Below are 20,199 nucleotides of genomic sequence, written 5' to 3'. Positions count from 1 at the left end.
TCGCAGGGGCTAGCTGAGGCACTGCAAAGCTGAACACACTCGGATTGGGAATCCAGCTGAAAATGGCAGGAAAAGAGGTGGGACACATGCATGCTATTTTTCACTCTGCAGACATTCTGAGTCCTCACCGGATTCAGATCTGGGGACTGCCCCAGCATGGTCCCAACTACATTAAAGCTCCATGCATGGCAGAAGGACTCCTTCCTGGCATGGATCAGGAAAGTCTTGCTGGGTGTTAGAAAGCAACAGTGATCCAGTGGGTTGTGAGAAATTCGGGATTCAGGAGCTCAGAGACAGACTTCCTGGCTTTGGGCAGACCGCAGCCACTCTGTGCCTCAGTTTCCCTGTGTAAAATAGACTGATGAGCCAGGAGGAGAAAAACAGGTGAAGTACCTGTTCCAGGGGAAGGAGTGGTAACATGATTTGTGGTAGAAGAGGGAGCAGCCTCTCCTCCAGGACATTTGATGTAATGCTCTCCATCTGCCTGGCGTGTGCTGCCATCCCCAGGAAGGGAATCTTCCATCTGCTCCTCCTGCAGGAGAGACACGTTCAGCAAACGCAGTGGAGAGCGTTCACATTTTCAACCCCAGAAGCAAAGCAGTAATGTGGATGAGAGTTTAACATATGTGCTTTTTAAAAATAAAAATCTCTGGTATTTAGTGCAACTTGGCACGTTGTCATGGGAAAATCCAGTAATCCCATTTCTGCAGCGCCTTCCTTGAGTGCAGCGCCACAGCCAGGCAGGAGCAGCTCTCCAAGTGACTCCTGGTCTCATGGCAGAGCTGGGAGGTTTGATGCCGGTGCCATCCTGGGCTGGACCCCTAAAAGAAACGTGAAGCCATCATTTTTATGTGTTTTGATGCGAGAGGCACCTCTGGGGTTAATGATGGATCCAGCTGGGAAAGATCTCAGCAGGCAGGTGGGACAGGCAAACGTAGCGAGGATGTGGCTGAGTGAGAGCAAAATTATTTCTTAGGCCTCCCCTGCTGCTCTTTCACCCGACAGCCTTCACTGCTGCCCCGTGGGGAGGAATGTGGGGTTTCAGCGCTGTGCAGAGCTGGTACTGCTGCGTACAAAAACTTATCCCTAAAGGGACGACGACCCAGTGACAGCCACCGCCCCAGCACAGGGTTTGGGCAGATGCATCCCACGCCCCTCCGAACTTTGCCTTTCCTCGCCGGGCAAGCCCTGCATCCTCCCCCAGTCCCAGCCCCGCCGAGGCAGCCCGCCAGCCTCCTTAGCATGCGGTGCTCATTGCCGGGGAGCGCCGAGGAGCCGAGGTCAGAGGCTGTGAGCACGCTGGTCCAGCATCCCCGCCAGCCCAGCTCACCGCGGGACAACTCCTAAGGGATAACCTCCAAGGGGGCTGCGTCTGCACACCGATCCTTTGCTGATAAGCCCGTTGCCAAGTCTCCAGCGCTAGGACAAAAGAGGAGTTTTTGCTTCCCGGCAGGTTTTTCTGCTTTGAATGACAGAGAAGGCTCTGGAGGCTCCTTCCCTCCCTGAGCTGGGACACAATGGAGCTTTTCAGGCTGAGTCTGAGTTGCATTTGCCTCCTGCCTTGGCTTGAGGGTAAGTTTCTCCTCCTTCGGGGTAGCCAGAAAGAGGAAAGCGAGCTGCCTTCCAGAGTTTAACCTGGTTTTCTGCTGAAATGTTGCTGCTTTGGCTGCAAAGCTGTGAACCCACCGGCTGTAAAACAAGTGCTTTGCGGGTGCATTTCAGGCAGAATTTAAAATAGGATTAAACGCGGGTGCCCAGGAGACAGGCTGGCCAGGCACTGGGACAGCTTGTCCACGGACGCTGTGGCATCATCCTGGCCGATTTTAAAAGCAGGTCGGACAAAATGCAAAGAAGAGAGGGTGAATTAACCTGTTTGGGGGCAGAGGTGACACCGAGCTACCCCTGGGTGCTGTGTTCACTGCCCCAGCATCAGTAGAGTGCGGTGGGAAGGGAGACAGGACCCCACGGTGCTGGTCCTGTTCCCATGGTGGTTAGGGGGGAGCAGGACGTGCTGGGGAGCCTGAGGTACTCGGCATCATAGTGGGTCATCTTTGGCCAAGATCGCTTGAATCCTACATCCTGCAGGGCGCAGGAGGATTTGGAAGCCAGGCAGCCTGGTGTTTGATGTGCATGGGTGAAGGAGGAAAGCAGAAATCCTGGCAGGCAGCATCTTGCAGATCCAGAGCTGTGATCCCCAGGAATAGCCCCGCTATCTCTCCCACCCCATCACAGGCAGTGGGCTGCAGAGCCCCTGAGATAATAAATAATTCCCCTTTTATTTTGCTCTTCTGCCTGAGGATGCAGGTTATCGGAAGGGATGCACTGAAACAAATCCCTGAAGTGCATCAGGGCTCATTCAGTCCCTGAAGCTGCAAGGACAACAGACCTGCAGTTTCGCAGGTTATGGGCTCAGAGATTTTCAGGCTGTCTCTACCAGGGGACAACAACAATTTTGACTGCGCAGCTGGGATGTTCATTCCCTAAAGACAAACCTCAGACTGGCACCTGTTTTTTCGAACCGTAAATCTTACCAGCTAAAGTAAATCCACTGAATTCAATCTCTCTCACAGTCCCAGACTGAGTGCGTGCATTTCGTTGTGCTAGTGAGGAGTGAGGATGTACGTGCATCTTCTAGAAGTTACAGTGGATAGGGTTAGGAGCTGGTGGGCTGTCGGGGCAGCAGTACAGCCTTAGGGGTCTTTCTTTTTCTCTTTGCTCTAAAAATGATCTTGCCCAGTGTTAGAAGATGGTAGTGCTGTACTGTTGTCACACAACAGGAGCCCCACGGCTATGTTTTATTGGTAAATTAAGGAGGGTCGCAGGATGTTTCCCAGCAAACCTCCTTTCCAGTGAAATGCATTTGATGCAATCACACAATCAGCTGCTACATTTCCGCTAGACTGCTAATAAAGCCACAGGTGTTCTGCAAGAAAGGAGTTCATCTCAGCAGTGTCTGGCAATTCCCAGACACTTGCAGAGCAGAGAGCAAAAGTTCTTTGTTTGTGGGGCCGATCTCCTCCTGCAGCCTCTCCCCATTCCATCCTGCCTGGGGCTGCAGTCTTAAGGCAGTGGGCAGGACAGAGGTGCTTGCCCTTGACAGACGTCAGAGGGTTGGTTTATTTTCCTGCTGGAAAATGGAAATCCTGGAATTGCCCAAGCTGTTTCTGAGATTGGTTACTTCAGAAACTCCCTGCAAGTAGGGGGGGGGGAGCTGAAGTGTTGAAGCCTAATGCTGCCCCAGCACGGTACGATGTGCTGTGGGAACCGAGCCTCGGGCACAAGCAGAGTCCGTGCGCTTACAGGCAGACAGAAACTGCTGAAATAATGCCACATTTAACACTGATGGATGAAATAACACTCCAAGGAGGCTGAATGCAATGGCCACACAGAAGAAGACCTCTCAATTCTCATGCATATCCCTGGGGGGCTGCTCTCCTCCTGGCTACAAGTGCTGCTGGCTGCTCCCTGACCCCTCGCACTCTGCTCCCCTGCAGCAACCCTAAGCCATGTACGTGGAAGAGGCAAAAAGACCAAATGTATCTGGAACTTCTCCTAATTCGTATATTTTTCCAGCCTCCAAATATTTTCTTGGGGGATTTCCTGACCATGGTGCGTTTAATTATATTCATTGGCTACCAGATCTCTTCCCTCTGCCTGCATGGTGGCAAGGATGGATGGCTGCTGCATGCAGAGCCACCTCCTCCTGCACGCTGTGAGCCTTCCCCTGGCACCCCGTCCCATCTGGGACCAGTCCCTGACCAGTCAGCCCCCTGCTGTCCTCTCCAGACCTCTCTGGATTGTGTAGATCTCTGCCATATCCCCCTCAGGGACTGGTTTTCCCCACATGCATCAGCTTCATGGCAGCCTCACTGACCTCCTCTGCTTCCCATCACTTATCCATGGGTTTTTCCATGCTAAAACTTTCATTTTTTTCCTATGAATGCTCTGCTCTCTTTGAAGACTATGCTGAGATACGTGGTCAAAAGTAGCCCTTGTATCAATAGGGAGAGCTATGAAGCCTTGTTGGCCAACCAAAAGTGAGATTTTCCTAAGAGAAAAACAGCAGTGATTGGGAAAAAAAATAAAAAAGAACAAATAAAATAAAATAAAATAAATAATAATAATTAAAAAAAAAAAAAACACAGGCCAATGTGGTTGCCAGAAGCTACAGCTGGAAAATAGTATTGGATTACCATTTTACTGGAAAGTAGTCTGAGTGCAGACCAAGAAATATTTGCTCTCAGGTGCTTGCACTGACAAGCCATTCACCAGCTAATTACTGGCATTACCTGCAGAGTTTGTTGACTTTTCTATAAAAATGACATGGCTCGATGAGAGCTGATCTGTTGTCTGAAGTGATGGAAATAGTGCGCCATAAACCTGGAGTTGCCAGGTAGCTGCTCACCCAGCTCCAGGTCTGCCTGTTATCCATCTTACAAAAAGGTGATTTTAAATAATGACAAAGATTTCCAAAACTTCCCCAGATGTTAATTTCCACCAAGGAATGTCCTATTAATCAAAGGACAAAAGTTCTCAAAACTTTGGAGTTGTCACCCTAGGGTAAACGTGAGGGATCATGGGGGAAAAGCAATAGTAAAAATTAAATCAGTGCAAATGATGATCTAATCACAGCTCCACAAATCAACGACCTGGCTTGGCAGTTGGGCAACATGAGCAACATCTTAATCCTATGTGGAAATTGAAGACCCCTGCTACTAAAATAAGTAATGAAGGATGTATTGATCTGCGGCGCTAGAGGAGAAACCTACACCCTGAAACATCCTGACATCTGCATGATTCTAAGAGACCCCTCGAGAGCAACAGTCTTGATTTGCCTTTTGTTAGTGGAAGCCATGGAGTGGAGGATGAATCCAGAAAGTAACTGGAAAATCAGCTAGGTGGATTTTCAAACTGTCATACAAAAAGAGACAGGAAGCTCTGTTGCTTTCACCTCTTTACCACATTGCAGTTTGTTTGTTTGCTGGGGGCCCAAATCTCAGCTATAGCTGATGGGATAATTTTTTCTCAGCCAAAATACTTTAAAAACAAAACAACCCTTCCTTCGGGAACACCTGGCCCTGCCCTATTTTTTTGGCAAACAGTCTGTTCAGACCTTTTTTTACACTCCAGTTTTAGGAAGTTCCCACAGGCAGTTATGAGAAGAGCCGTGTTGTAAAATCATTACTAGCCTCCCAACATCCTCTTGGGTTGAGTTCTTAGTCCATGCCTTGCTGACTGCTGTGGGCTGGGCCTTCACCTGCATAAACACGCAGGCTTTCTGTGGAGCTATAATGATTTGAACAACCGTCAGATTTCGGCCAGTAATTCAAGTCTTTTCTACACCCTAACATGACCGCAAAAAAAGGAGGCATTTCTAGAAAAAGTATGCCTTGAATTCATGGGATGGCCACTTTTCCTCCTTCCTCACATCTGTCTCTACAGTGGGTTATGGACCCTACTTTGCTGCAAGGGTGGTACGAGGCTGGAACTGGGCCCATGGCAGGATTATAGCTGCCTTCACTCCCTCGGCGAAGCTCACGTCGTTGTCACTGGGGTATAAATGAAACCATGTTTCATAATTTAGGAGAGAGCCTTAGTAAAATCCTGTTCTGGCTTTGAGGAAGGATCTAATTTGGTGTGTAAACTGCTGGGGAGGAATTAATGTTTGCTACGTGTCCACTTTCTCACTATCACAGCAAGCTCTTTACAGTCCTGATCTGGCTTCTCCACAAACACTAAAGAAACAGCGCCAGTCTCAGCACTTCCCTGTGTGCATCTGGGCTTCCTGCCTTTGACCAAATGCATCTGGGTCATCACATCACTCTTATGACAGCAAGTGTTCGTAATTTCCTCATCCCATGACCCTGGCACGGTCTCTTGTGTTGCTGGGACTCGCTCCCTTGTGTGGAGGGAGATCTTTTCATAAGAAGGAGCTATTGCTGGCCTGCATTCAAGTCTTATGCTCACTAATTTATGTTTGTCCATAAATTGCCGCACCTCAAACTGCTTATTTGAGTTAAATTAAATATGATGTTCCTGTGAGTGATCTCACAGGCCAATGCCTTGCACTGAGCTCCATCTGCAGGGGAACCCTCCTGCCTTCATTGGAGCTTCCCTCCTTCTGCTACTGCACCTTCTCATTTCTATCAAGCCCAGGCCCTCTGCAGCAGATGGAAATAACCTACCGGTGCCCAGCACAGCACAGAAAGAGATTCCTGTTCAGAAGAGACACTGGGCTGTGGTTTTGCTCATGGCGGGATATGATAACCTCAGGCCATCGCAGCAAATTGCGCCTGCTGCTGTGGTTAGTCACTTTTAAGTCCCTTCTGCCTTCATTCAACAACTTTTTAGACCGCCTGGTCTTGCAGATGTGCTACAAGGAGTCAGTAGGAAAGCCCCTTTTTACATTTAGTCCTGAATTTGAATCCTGATAAGGGATCAGGGGTCTGGATAGAAAAGGGTGGTAGTTCTGCAATACCAGCATCGGGCACTGGTACAGGTGCCAGCAACAAGGGCAGGAGAGTGGCAAGGTCAGATGCTGTGCTTGTCTGGAGGAAGAGGGTCAGGTACCCCTGATACTGGGACAGGGAGTGGTGTTGTCCCCACCACCACGATGTCTGAGCAGCTAAAGATCTCTTTCCCTGCATCCTCTGGTTATTTTTTTCTTCTTTTGGGCTGGGACCATTTCTGATAGGAGCAGGAGCCCTCACAGATGTGCTTAGAACAAGGACAGAGACCAAAACTACTGGCTGGGCTACTTGAGAGGATGGGGGTCTTCCAAACCCTTATCCCACCTGATGCCGTGGGAGATCCCCGTGAAGCAGGCTGTACAGGAGATGCTGTGGTTGCCCCAGGTGGACGCCTGCCTTCCAGGACAGGTAAAGGCAGGAGGAGGTGAATTCCTGAGTGTGACTCAGTAGTCACTTCCTCTCTACTGAAAACAGCCACTTGGCAGGAGAAATCAAGCTAATTGAAGCATTCTGTAAGAGTTAGGAACAAGACTGGGGAGGGCAGAAGAGGCCAAAGCTAATGCTGATGTTCCCCAGTCACCCGGAGTGTTTTGGGAACTTGTGCTTGCTCAGCTCCGACTTACCCCTTGCCTCTGCAGAGCCTTTAAAGTGAGCCACCCAGCCCCAAATTGTGTGAAAAATGGCTTTGATCAAGCCACTGCAGGCACTGCTTAGAAAGAACAGACGTTTTTCCAGCCAGACTGGGGCTACTGCTAACTAAGGTTCTCCTGGTGGCATTACCTTAATTAGGATGGGAACATTGCATGGGTTTTGCTACTAGTCCTACATGGAACAGCATGTCCCAAGGGTGGTCATGCCACAGAGAGGCAGGGGACTGTATTTGCTTTTTTTTTCTTTCTTGCGACCAGACAGAGTGACAGTATCATAGGACAAACAAGTTGGCTTCAAGTGCCTTTGCTAGAAATTGTTTATTTTGTTCCTAAAAATACAAGGAGGCCAAAATGTTCAAGCATGAGCAGCTCAAAGCATGCATCTATTCCAGCTCCACGAGTAAGGCTGGCATTTTCCAGAGACACTGAGCTCACATCCCCAGGGTGTAAGCTGAATGCCATGCTCTGCTTGCTCCAGGTTAACATTTCCAAAATGTTAGAGCTGATGGCCTTATTTGCAGGTCTTCTGGGACTTGGCAGTGTTGGGAAAAAAAAAAAAAAAAAAAAAGTCATTTTGCTTCCTGACCAGGGAGTCTCAGTGCCTGATGTGTATCCCAGGGTGGAAAAGCTTCTGCCTTCTTTGTGGCTATACTGCTTATGGCCTGTGGGGCAGGCACAAGGATCTGCCTGTTACCTCTAACCATGAGTGACTCATTTAGCTAGCAATGTGTCAACCTCAGGAAAGCAATAAGGTACAGGTAGTGGATGGTGAACCCATACAATGGACACAGGCTCGCATCTTTGCAGGGATCACATGAATCACAGAATCACAGAATCATTTAAGTTGGGAAAGACCTTCAAGATCATCAAGTCCAACAGGATAATAGGGAAAATCCTGCTGTTGATAGCCAGCTTTACAGCGATCAATGTCACGAGAAGCAACACCATCTGTAGGGAAGTTGCTTGGACCAAGGTTTCTGAACCTTCTCTGAATCTTTCTTCTGAATCCTTCTCTGGAAGGATTGTGGTGCCAGCTTTGCTAAACCAAGCAGGGTTTAGCTAGACCTCTGCTCCCAAGCTATATAGTGGTGATTATACTTTTGGACATGAGATACAGTGTGAAGACAGAAATCTATTAATAACTTGGTATCATATGCTACTGGGGAGCTATACAAATCTTAAAGGAAAGCACATGGGTTGCAGTGCTGAAATTCCCTAGCTCACATGTATTTCCCTGGCAGACAGACTGCTCTGGATTTTCAGTGGGGTGAGTCTTTGAAAACCGAGACCTGCATAAGACAAAGCAAGCAGGTAGAAAGGGAAAGACACTGGTAGAGAATGAGGGGGTATGAAGTGATCGCTGGTAATGTGCTGGTAGCGTGGTGATCCTTTCAGAGGGAACATACACTACCAGCGACTGCAGACATAGAACAAAACACAAATCTGTTGGATAGGTTAAAGAGTAATGCTATTCAAAATTAAAATTAAAAAAATGAAAGTTTCAAATGGACTGCCATTACCAAGCAAGGAAAAGAAAATAAATTACACCCATGCCAGCACGTTTAGTAATAAAACCTGAACTAAAACACATGAGAAAAAGACTTAGAAGGGCAACCTAGAGAGAGCATAAAAAACTACTAACAGACACTTTCAAGTATGCGAAATAGGACCTTGGTGGTGCCAGCAGGCCAATAACCGATATAAATGTAAGAAGGAGGGCGGCCGTGAAGTGGGGTAAAGAGGACTGAACTCCTGAGCTACTCACTGACCTCCCAAAAATTTCATTTCCATTTAGGCACATGAATTTGGCAGGAATTTCCTGGATCAGTGGCTATCACAGGTCTGTGAAGCACAATATGCCAGCATGGACACATCCATCCTCTTCTTGGAGCAGGTGCAGGAGCTGTACCATGATTTCTGGTTGCCTCTCCCTGTGCATTTGAACCTGACCAGAAAGCCAAAGGCTTTTTCTGATTTAGCAACCCAGCAGCGCTATTAATCTAGCAGACCCCTAGAATTTCCTGAAAGAAAACACAGGAGCTCTTTTAAGCTATTGTTCCTACGCTTGTTATTGTGTATTGGCTCCTGTTTACACTGTCATTACATTTTTCAAGTAGCGAGCAAAATACATGCTGCCAGAGCAAAGTATTGTTCCTTGCTTTGTGAGGGGAAATTCTGCAGAAATAGATGTTTAGATAAACCTCATTGTTCTCATCTGATATTGTTTATCAGTCTCCTCTTTATACTCAATATTAAATGCTGATGGGGTTTTTAAAACTGTGATTCCTGGGGAAAAGATGAAAAAATGTCACTGCAGGAGCTGAATGTTACCATTTGTTAACTGCAGTTAAACTAAAATATCTCTCAGAACATGTAAAAAGCTGAAACATTTTTTTCTATCCCTCTACCTGCAAAAAATATAGGCATAAAATACACAACGGGAGGGAGGTACATCTGTGTCAGCGACATATGGTTTTGCATTTAACATTTTGCTCAGGATGTTCACAGGCCACACCAGTTGATTTTGTGCTGAAAATGGATGTGATTGTCCAGTTAACAGGATGATATCCATCTCAAATCATCAGAGATGTTGGGACGTGTTGCTATTAAAAGCAAGAAGCAACTACTGAAACTGCTTCAAATTGCACGTCTGTTTTGGGATGGCTGCAATGTCTCTCACAAAGGGATCTTTAAAAAGAATAAATTGGTGTCTGGGGAGCACAGACCAGTGTCAGGTGTGCTAAATCCAAGTTTACTCAATACTTTTGTGAGTTGTTTCAGCCAAGTACTTCCAGACTTCTGATGGGGTATGGGTTTATCCCAGTGTTGCGGTAATATCACAAGAAACCACTTAATGGAAACAGTAGCCCGATATGGCCTAAATGGCCTCAGATGAACAGCATTTGGGGGCTTCGGGGGTTTCAATTGCTTTTTTTTCATAAGAAAAATTTGAATCAGATAGAAACAAACAAACAAAAAAAAAAAACCATTCATTTATTTTGGAAGGAGGGAAAGAAGGGTAACTATTTGAAGCTATAACCAGTCGAAATATTGAATTAAATGTATATAGAAGATATCTCTTAAAACTAGTTTCCCAAGGACAGTGAGTTTCCCCCCATTATTTGTATGGGAATTAACTACATTGTCTTATCATTCTTGTTTCCCTCTAGTATTGCTCCCTGCTACTTGTACACTCTGAATTTAAAAGAAATGTCATTCTGGGGAATTAGGAGGCTGGTGGGATGGTTTATCTAGTCAAGCCCCTCTGGGAAAGGACCGGTGGGTTACATCTCCCTTCTCCAGGACACTGTTAATGTCTGATGCTCAGCAGATACGTTTGCCTTGGAGATGTACCATACTAAACCATGCTCTGATTGTACCACAGTAGCAGAGGGACAAGGCTTCCTCATAAGGAACACCCGGCTGGAAAAGTGCATCCACGTCTCCCACCACAAGACCGATGGCATCGGCCTGACCGACTGCAAGCCACGCTCCCTGCAGCAGCAGTGGAGCTGGGACCCTGCCACCAGGACCATCACCAGCCTCCAAACGAAGCAGTGCTTGTCGGCCCACAGGGTGCGGGAGCACGCCCTGGCCACGCTGGAGCCCTGCGGGAACTGGGAACACCAGGCCTGGGCCTGCAGCAAGAAGGGGCACTTGACTCTGCAAAGCTTGGGCTTCCACCTCAGCACCAAGGAAGGAGGCCACAAGGTCTTCATCTCGAGGGAGAAGGACAAATTCAGCAGGTGGAAGACTTTAGCAGATGAAACCATCTGTGCTGCTGCCCAGACGGCAGCTCTGAGGCCTGGCGAAGCAATGCGAGAAGCTGTAGACACCCGGGTGTGGATATATGAAAGTAAGATGAGGTAGATTTAGCAGCAGATAGCAGCTAACCTTAGGCATCATCTAAGACATCTAACACCAGGCTTGCATCCATCATTCTAACTCATGGTAACGTCAGCCCCACCTGGAGAGGTACCAAACGCCCCGCAGTCGGCCCAGCTGTACTCCACCACCATTTTCCAGTAGTTGCTGTTGAGCGTTTTCCAGAAAGCATGCGACACCCTACAGGATCAGGCCTGTAAACCTCAGCTGCATTTCTGATGACAGCCAGAAGTCAAGTATTTTGGAAAGTTCACCTGAATTGGTGCCCAGAGCTAAGAATAGCTTGAATTGTTTGAGCCTCCCAGGTCCAAAACAGCAGTCAAAGTCCCATGAAAGTCAAGTGTTTAAGGCTTTGACAGGGCTTTTGGTACTTTGTACTTGGGGATGTCATTTTTAGTAATAAGAAAACTGGAGGCAGCTGAAAACCTCTTTTAAACTTGCATGAATTATTGAGGAGCTGCTGTATTTGAAATGAGAAATTGTTGCTTCGGTTTCTCAGCAACACATTGCAGTTGTCTCCCGCCAGACCCTGACAGTGCTCCTGTTGCTAATGAAACCACAGCTCTAACCTTCATACCATGTTCTCGTGATCCTCAAACGTGAGCCTTGCTCCTGATGCCTCATGTAACCTGAAAGAGACTAGTGAATGCAGCAAATGGTGGGAAGCAGTTAAAATGCTGCCCTTCCTTTGCATTAAGAAAGCCCAAAACATAACACCAAAATATCATTAGAAAATATCATTTTTATCAGTTTTGTGGCCTTGGCCTCTGCTAAAATGAGTCTAATCTCTGCCTTCTTGAGTGTTCACTACCCTCTACTTAGGCTAGACAGAAAAAGGGCAGAAATACTGGTCTTGCCCTAGTTTTAGGTAAAGATCCAGGCTGGCAGACATCAGACATGGTCATTGCACCCAGGTGGGACTGTCATCATTTGTCAGATTGCCAGTGAAGCCCATTGCAGACCAGAGATAATTTGCGATCCAGTTAGATTTCCTATTTTGTTTACTCCCTTATGCAAAGGAACATGTTTTCAGGTCTTCTCTAGTGCAGTGGTGTGCAGATCTGAGACCTGAAAAATCACACTCAATTCCTCCTTCTGTCCTACCCTCCCTCCTTCCACTCCAGGGACCAGAAGAGAGATGGTGTTTTTAATGAATTTTCCGTGTTTGTCCACTCTGTGGATGACAAGGTTCCCAACCTTCCTCAAGGGAAATTATTTCTCTTGTACGAAGGTTAGACAGCCTAAGTGAGATTTTCAGCTTTGCAGAAATGAGTAAAGAAAAAATGTGCTGAATTTGGTAGGCATAACCAAATGGATTACGAGTATAAACTTCTGACTCTGAGAGGTTACATCTAATTGGAAATAGGAAGAGCTGTAGTAGCTTTTTGGCTGTCATGTAGACAAAATGGCCTTTTTACTGAGGTTTTTAATTAGCCAACTAGTAGGTTAACATGTAATTATCATAGACCAGTAGCCACAAGCGTTAATGTTTGTTTAGCATGAAGGTAAATATAGCAAATAAAAATTAAATACCATAATAGGCTAGTTAAATATAGGCTAGGAAATGCGTAGAACATTTAAGATATGGGAAAAAGGCATGTGAAAAGAGCATTTGCATTCCCCAAGGCAATGTTCCTGGCAGTCCATGGCTGCCTTGGATCCAGGCTCCCCAAATAAGGCTGCAAGGGTAAACAGAGAGCAGGCTTTGAATCAGGTTGTGCCAGTTAGCTTGTCTTGTGCAAACTGACAGTTTTCCTACCAACCCCACGGTTCAGAGTCTACCAGAGTGAACCTCTGACAAGTCAATAACAATTTCAAAGTCCTAAGTGTTTATTTAGGCCTTTCTTATCCACGATTTCAGTTGACCATCAACAGACAACTTTTACTTTGCCATGTAATTTGCTCAGGATATTACACCCACGTACAATCTCCCTTTTTCATCCAGATTTTTTGCAGGTAGAGCTCACCCTCCATTCAGAGAAAGAAGCTGTGTCCTAACCAGGGCATCAATTCTGGTCTAAGCCAGCTCGAGGCTCCCCAGCAGAACCAGGCAGAGCTGCATTTTGCTGCCCCATGTGTGGTGGGGCGAGGGCTGGATGCTCGTGCTGTGGGAAGGGAAGAGGTTGGGAAAAGCAGGAGGGGAACCCTGCAGACCTGTCTTTCTTCACTTTGCTGCATGCATCAGTGCAGAAGAGGGGTGATTACTGCTGCCATAAGATGTCCCACAACCTCCCCTCTAGCACTAGTTGCTATCCCACACCCTACTTCTGCAGTAAGCCTAGCAAGTCAAATGCCCCTGGCAGCTTGCTGCCTTATAGAGGTGCCTGCCTTGGCCAGATCTTATTCTGCATGTTCAGATCCTCTGCAGTTCTTCAGAGTCTAGCTTTGGGCATTGCAGCAGCACTGTCTGCAAATAGCAGTTTCAGTGCAAACCCACCTGAGACAGGTATTCTCCCCCCCCCCCCCCCCCCCCTTCATTTGCACTACAACAATATCTAGAGCAAAGCAGGGCTCTCTAACCTCCTCAGAAGACACAGGATGGTCTGCCAGCTGTGACCTTCTCAGCCAGCCTAAATAACTGTTTGGTATCTAGATTTCTCAAGCACTCAATCAACAACATTTTATAGCTGAAATCATACCTACCTCACTCACTTGCAAGAGATACAGACCACTTGTCTCCCTCTTAATCCCATTTCTTCATCTGTTGTGTTGGTTAAACCCATGATGCTCTATAGTTCTGCTTGCTTCTTCTTACCTCATACTTTAACTTCTGGTGTTGCATACATGCTTTCTAGATTAATGACCTTATTCCCCACCAGAAAATAAACTCTGTTCTGGCTTTGAATTCAGTCTTGAGAAATTCATTTACTCTTTGAAATCCATGAGAACTGAAGGAGATGATCGCTATTGCACTGCATCCCATTTGTCTTGCAGGATGAGGACTAATACGGCAGGGCTGGGTTCCTTTCCCTTGCTGTGCACTGAGCGTATTCAAGTTTCTGTACAAAAATAAATGATACCCACCCACACCTTTGCTTTATTTTCTTCCAAGCTAAAACCATTGATTCATCAAAGACTGATTCCATGGACAAGGGATCTTCCATGGACTTGACTGACCCACTTCTGGTTAACAGCTTTAACAGCACAGTGTCTCCAGTGAAGACCAACCAGGCATACCTCCCAGCAAATGAGGGTGAGCACATTTCTTTTCTGAATGCATACATGAGAACAGCAGGAGTGTGGGCAGCATCTAGGGATTACTCCATGTATATTACTGGGTAGTTTGAGGCTTTGCTCTCATATGGTATGTTGAGATGTTTGCCTTGGCAAGTAGTTCAGTGTTATTGCCATAACCTTAACCTGAAGACACAGCCATGACATGTGTCAGGAGTAAAAAAAAAAAAAAAAAAAAAACCTGTGGCTGGGGAACACGGAGGAACAAGCGTTTTTCCCTTCTGTCTCTATACAAGGGGTTACGATTCAGCCCCAGGAGGAAACCAGAGCTTCCCCTAATTCAAATCTCTCCACTTCTGCCCCCAGATTTGTCCCACAATCACTCCAAAAAGCACCATGGAAATCGAGGGAAAACTGCTGGGGCCAGGCTTTCAGGTAAGTCCAGAGATCAGGCAGAGGAGGAAGAGACCAGGTGGATGGAGGTTCGTCAGTGCCCTTGACCTTCCCATCGGTTGCAGAGTTACATTTCCCTGGATCCCACTGAGGATGCTTAGTAGGGAACAAGGTCACCAAATTATCCATCAGAAAAACTCCCTTGAAAGTAAATCCCCCAAGGCCTAGAGTACAAAATTGAGTGAAAACGTGCAACTACTTTGTCCCAGTTCATCACAAGAAATATAGACACTCGTTAGCATGAGTGCCTTCCCCCAGCCCTTCTTATCAGAGAGCTGCACAGTGGGAAAGCATGAATGGTCGTCACCTTCCAAGCAATAAATAAAACCTTTCCTTGGTGAATTTCAACAGAAGGATGCTGTGCAGTGTGAAGCAGTTGTATGGTCTGGATGTAATAAACAAAGCAGTTTTCGTTATCTGCTAGTCTGCAGGGGCATTAGATATTCTTGTTTGTTGGTTTTGTGGCAACAGAGGCTATTGCACAAGCATGGGGATAGGCATGGTATGATTGTTCTCTGTTATATCCTCTCAGGCACCAACTGGAAGACAGCCATGCTCGTCCTCAGCCCCTTGGCATTCATACTGGGATTAATAATATTGACACTCAATGTGCATTACAACAAGTAAGCGAGAATAAGTTTCTTTCAGTCTGTTACCTCCTGCTTTGGTGTTTCAGAACAGGACTCCTGATCTCAGCACCCTTCCCAGCCCCACACCTGAAGCACTGGGCTTTGAGCAGAAGGCTGTGCTCACCCATGATGCCACGCTTGATGATTTTTCCTCTGTGCCATCCCGTTTCTCCTTCCCACTCACTATTCCATACAAATCCTGCTGCTAATGTTGGCTCCTTCTTCCCTACATACCTGACATGATCCCTGAAGATTCAGGGAATTTGGGCATGATGGGTGCTGATCCACTTCATGTGGAGAAGCAGCCAAGTGACAGGCAGGTGCAACCACATGCTATCCCTCTCTTCTCCTAGGAAGAAGAAAATCCTCTCTGCTCTGAAGAACCCTGCAGCCAGCAGCAGCAGAGCTGACTTACGGGAGCCATCTCCCTTACGAAGAGGCCCCCAGCCATACCTTCCACCATCTCGCTCCCCTTCCTTGCGGCACGGAGAGATCCTCATCGAGTGGAAAGATGGGACGGTCACTCCACTTTTTGACAATGCCAATTACCAAGTGGACTAGCTCCGAAAACAATGGAGCTGTTGTTTGATCCCTTGTCACCCACCACCCTCCTCACCTGGAAGAAGGGTGCCTCCGTAGTGATCCTGCTCCCAGGCCTTACTGTTTTGGTAGGGAGTTGTAAGCGCTGTTGTTTTGTGGTGATTTTTTTTTCTACTTTTGTTTTAGACACTCGAGAACAATCACCTTACGCAGCACAAAGTTGAAGCAAGCAGAGCAGATTGTTGTGTTTTTTTTTTGTTTTTTTTTTTTTTGTGTAGGCACTCACTGCTTAGCTTTTCCAGAATGGATTTAACAGATAACAAAGCCCAGGTTTAGCAAAGTAAAGCCAGTATCTTGCCAGCTGCAGCTGTCCATTGCCCTGAATTTCTAGTTACTGAGAAGATGAGAAAGTAAATCCTTGGAGACAAGGTATAAGGAGAAAACACAAGTCCTGGTGATCTTTACACCCTGTTTAAGTTAAAGCTAGCTGCCAACAGACACAGAAGGCTGTCAGTTACTTTGTCAATGTGTGAACATCACTAATAAGCACTGCCTTTGGGACTTGAAGATGAAAGAGGCTCCACCAGATTATCTGCCAAAATATTCCCTCCACTAAGTTATCACTTAAGTAACAGCTAGTCATTTTTTCTAAATTAAAAAGTTGCACTCCATCATTCCTCTGTGTATCACTGCAAGAGCCCTGCTGAGAGAGTGTTTCCTAAAATATTTATGTGTTTAAGATTTATTAAATCTTATTATAACACACCCTTTCTTTATGTAGAATGATAAGTTAACAGTTGTGCTCAGCGGGGATATTATCTAGCCATTTTAAATCAGTTTCAGTCTGGTTTCCTCTAGCCACAATGAACAGACATACTGCCCCCAACTAGAGCAGTAATATATAGTGGTGGGTTTTGTTGTTGTTGTTTTCATAGAAAGAAGGCACTATTTTCAACTTTTATACTTCTTCTATGAGCATAATTATCTGTGACCTGTCACACTCAATCCTGATCTTTTCTCAGAGAAACTTGCAATGTCCTAGTACCTTCCTAATATTCGTGACTTTATGCCTTCCTTCTTGTGGATCATGTGATGCTGTAAGCCGTAATCACAGCTATAAATCAGGAATTATCTGAGAAAGAAATATTAACACCAGGAAATTACAAGTATAAGCTGCATCGGTGTATTTCGGCAGTGCAAGTGAAACTTCTTTCTTATTCAAACAACACTTTTCACTTTACCTAAATGAAATTATGCAATTTCAGTGGAGCTTTGACTTCACAGACTCAGAATGGCTGAGATGGGCAGGACCTTTGGGTCCGCCTGGTCTAACCCCCTGCTCTAGCAGAGACACCCCAAGCATGTTGCCCAGGACCAGTCCAGGTGGCATTTGAAGATCTCCAAGGAGGGAGACCCCACAGCCTCTCTGGGCCACTTGTGCCGGTGCTCTGCCACCTGCACAGTGTAGCAGTGCTTCCTGGTGGTGATCAGGGGGAACCTCCTGTGCTCCAGCGTCTCATTTCCTGGTACTGGGCACCGTAAGAGAAGCCCGGTTCCATCATCTTTGAACTTCTTTACAGTTTGATTTTATTTACTTCTTCTACAGCAGAATCAAGTTCTCCAGGAAATTTCACATCTCCAATATTTTTAATCTTTTTTTTTTTTTTTTTTTTAAACATAGACCCACAGCCTGGAAAAAAAGTTAACTGCCGCAAGATATTATTACGACCAAGAACTTAGCTGGTCTCAAGAAAGAAAATACAAACCTTATTAGTTCAGGGCATAAACCCACAGGGTTGGAAATAAATGTCTTCCCTAAGCACATCATTCAATAATTATTTACTAGGGGTTTTCCCAGACACACCTTGGGAAAATACTTTAGTAATAGACACGGGCAGAGGAAGAACTCTTTCTTCACCGGTGACCAGCGAACATAAATGACATTCAGAAATACATTCTGACTTTTTAGTGCTTACACTTTAAAACAAATCCAAAGACTCTGTGTTTAACTTTGGGACAGGTTTCCAAATGTGTAAGCATCATTTTACACAAAACAATTTGTGGGAATATGCTCTGTACACAAATTGCTCAAAATGTGTGCGCAGTACCTCACCAATTTACATTCCTCTTACCTTTACCTCCCTTTTTGTAGTTAAGACACCCATCTTTGTAATTTTCTCCAGGGAGCACATTACCTTACTGTACACAGCACTTGTTATCCTTCAAAATGTTGATGCACTTTGGGAACTGCATGCTTAGCAGTGCCATTAAAATGCAAATACTTACTCAGAGTTCAGCTAGTGTTGTGCTTTCCAGAGCAGCAAGTGCTTACATTCATTACTGCTGAATGTGCAGAACAGATGACTTGTTAACGACTCTCTATAATTCATACTAAATATGCAAATCTTTCCCATAAACACGAAGGCAGTAATACAATTGTTTACATAGCAGTGATTAAATGGTAGCTCCCACGATAATGAAAAAATATGACTGTGAAACAGCACAAGCATTTAACTATTTTCCACCCCTCTCCTTTGCTGGTTATCCTTTAGTTACTTCTCACCTGTTTACTTCGATTAGATGCTAGAGAACAAGTTTTCCAAGGTACAGACAGAGGAACTGAAAGTATAGCTCCTCATCGTGAGAGGTCTTGAAAAGCATATTAGCCAAATTTCCATCAGAAAAGACTCTGAAATAGCTGATTCTCCTTTGGGGATGGGGATGGACCAGGTGATAGTGGGAGACACCTCCCACCCCCTGCTTCCAACCACTTGCTGAGAAACACTCACAGCAATTGCACAACCTGTGTGCTGCTCGCTCTTTGCCATCGCCTGAATGCAATGCTTTCAAACAGTGCTCATAATCAAAATAAAACTTACTGTAAAGTGGAGTAGCACTGGATTTTTTTATCTTATATATAAATATATATAAAAGAATGCACTTTGAGGAGGCTTTTGTAAACCGCTCTACAGGAAGATTACAGAGTGATAAGCAAGACAACACTGCCACAGTGGTGCTAACATGAATATTCGCTGTGCCAAAGCACAAGCACCGCATCCCTTGAGAATATCATAATACTAAACTGCAGCCTGTATTTCTCAGCTCGCTTATGCTGCATCTCTGGTATTGCAGGTCTTCTCCAGGGCTGATGTGATGCTCTTGATCATCTCTTCACTCCTGCAGCAAGGAGAAAGACAGAGTGGAAGTATAACCCTGTTCCTCACACACTTATTTGCCTTGTAATTTACATGTGCTTAGGCAGCTAGAGCTACATCAAGGGATAGGGAAAAAGGAACATGTTTTTAGCCTCTGTGGGAATAAAAATGTTGTTTTTGCACAGAGTTACATTGTTTAAGGGTAAGGAGTGTGGTATTGAAATATGCTTGCAGTGATAAGACAGCTTAGCAGGCCACCTTGTAGAATGCAGATAACCAGACTCCTTAGAGCAATTAGGCGAAAATCACGGTGTCAAGTCAAGTCAGACAAGTGAAGAAACATTACCACTCCAAGCAGTAAAAAAGTCAAAAGAAATTTGAAAATTAACAGGCCGGCAACTGAAGGCCATGCATTGTCTGTGAAGCATGGGAGAGGTTTTGAACCTGGATTACCCGGTCAATGGGGAAACAGGGGAGGGTCCTGGTCATAGGTAACCATGCAGCTTGCCTCTCACGGCAGGGTGTGAGTGCTACCCGGCATCTGGGAGAATTTCCTTGTGCACGAGGACCTTGAACGCTACCAAGGACTTGATGGGAAACTGCTCAAGACTTGAGATCCCCAGGGCAGATCTGTGGTGGTACTGTGGAGGGAAGATCTTACGGTCCACCCTACCATCTAATTGGGGAGGCACTTGTGCACTTGTTCAATTAGCTCTACCCTTCACCCTAGCATTTGAAAAAGAAACATCACATGTATCCAGAAGAAGTAAAAGAAGCTTAGGAGTATCATTCGATGATAGAGTGTACATAGATTCTATTGGGGTGCCTAGAGGAGTTCCCAATGAACATAAAGCCAGGAATCAGATTGCTGAAGGGTTTGAGTCACTGTTCTGGTGGGTAACAATCAGTAAGAATGTGGATTGGATTAATTATATTTATTATAATCAGCAGAGATTCATAAATTATACAAGGGATGTGATAAGAGGAATCGCTGAACAACTAGATGCCACCAGCAAAATGGCTTGGGAAAACAGAATAGCATTAGATATGATGCTCGCGGAGAAAGGAGGTGTGTGCGTGATACTGAGCAACCACTGTTGCAGCCTCCCATGGTTCCCTGGGATTCAGAAAACTCCTCACCCTAAAATTTAACAATGTCATCATGTGTTTTTGGTATTACTGTACCAAACCACCCAGAAGATCCTGAACCATTACTAACAGCTCATTCATGAGTATACAACAT

General features: G+C 45.7%; 1 protein-coding gene across 2 annotated transcripts; it reads left to right on the top strand.

Moving 5' to 3' along the window:
* The first annotated feature begins 850 nt into the window (after positions 1–850).
* LOC308185987 (uncharacterized protein) lies at positions 851–18,691 on the top strand. 2 transcript variants are annotated; one of them, XM_080574772.1, is made up of 6 exons: positions 851–1,572; positions 10,509–10,976; positions 14,058–14,198; positions 14,546–14,614; positions 15,165–15,255; positions 15,615–18,691. In XM_080574772.1, exons 1-6 carry the CDS (start codon positions 1,518–1,520, stop codon positions 15,820–15,822), a joined length of 1,032 nt encoding a protein of 343 aa, XP_080430898.1. In that variant the 5' UTR covers positions 851–1,517; the 3' UTR covers positions 15,823–18,691. The 2 variants fall into 2 exon arrangements, with proteins under 2 accessions (XP_080430898.1, XP_080430897.1); XM_080574771.1 differs by having other exon boundaries at positions 852–1,572; positions 10,506–10,976.
* The last annotated feature ends 1,508 nt before the right edge of the window (positions 18,692–20,199 follow it).

The sequence above is a fragment of the Anser brachyrhynchus genome (genome assembly GCF_964034855.1).
Source record: "Anser brachyrhynchus genome assembly, chromosome: Z".
Classification (NCBI taxonomy): Eukaryota; Metazoa; Chordata; class Aves; order Anseriformes; family Anatidae; genus Anser; species Anser brachyrhynchus.
This window is presented reverse-complemented; position numbering and strand designations above follow the sequence as displayed.

What these genes read in the sequence shown, in the direction of transcription:
- LOC308185987 (XM_080574771.1), top strand. Translation starts at nt 1,518, where the DNA reads ATGGAGCTTTTCAGGCTGAGTCTGAGTTGCATTTGCCTCCTGCCTTGG. An exon ending in TGCTGGGGCCAGGCTTTCAG is followed by an intron (nt 14,615 to 15,164) that starts GTAAGTCCAGAG and finishes ATATCCTCTCAG; the next exon opens with GCACCAACTGGAAGACAGCC. An exon ending in CTCAATGTGCATTACAACAA is followed by an intron (nt 15,256 to 15,614) that starts GTAAGCGAGAAT and finishes CTCTTCTCCTAG; the next exon opens with GAAGAAGAAAATCCTCTCTG.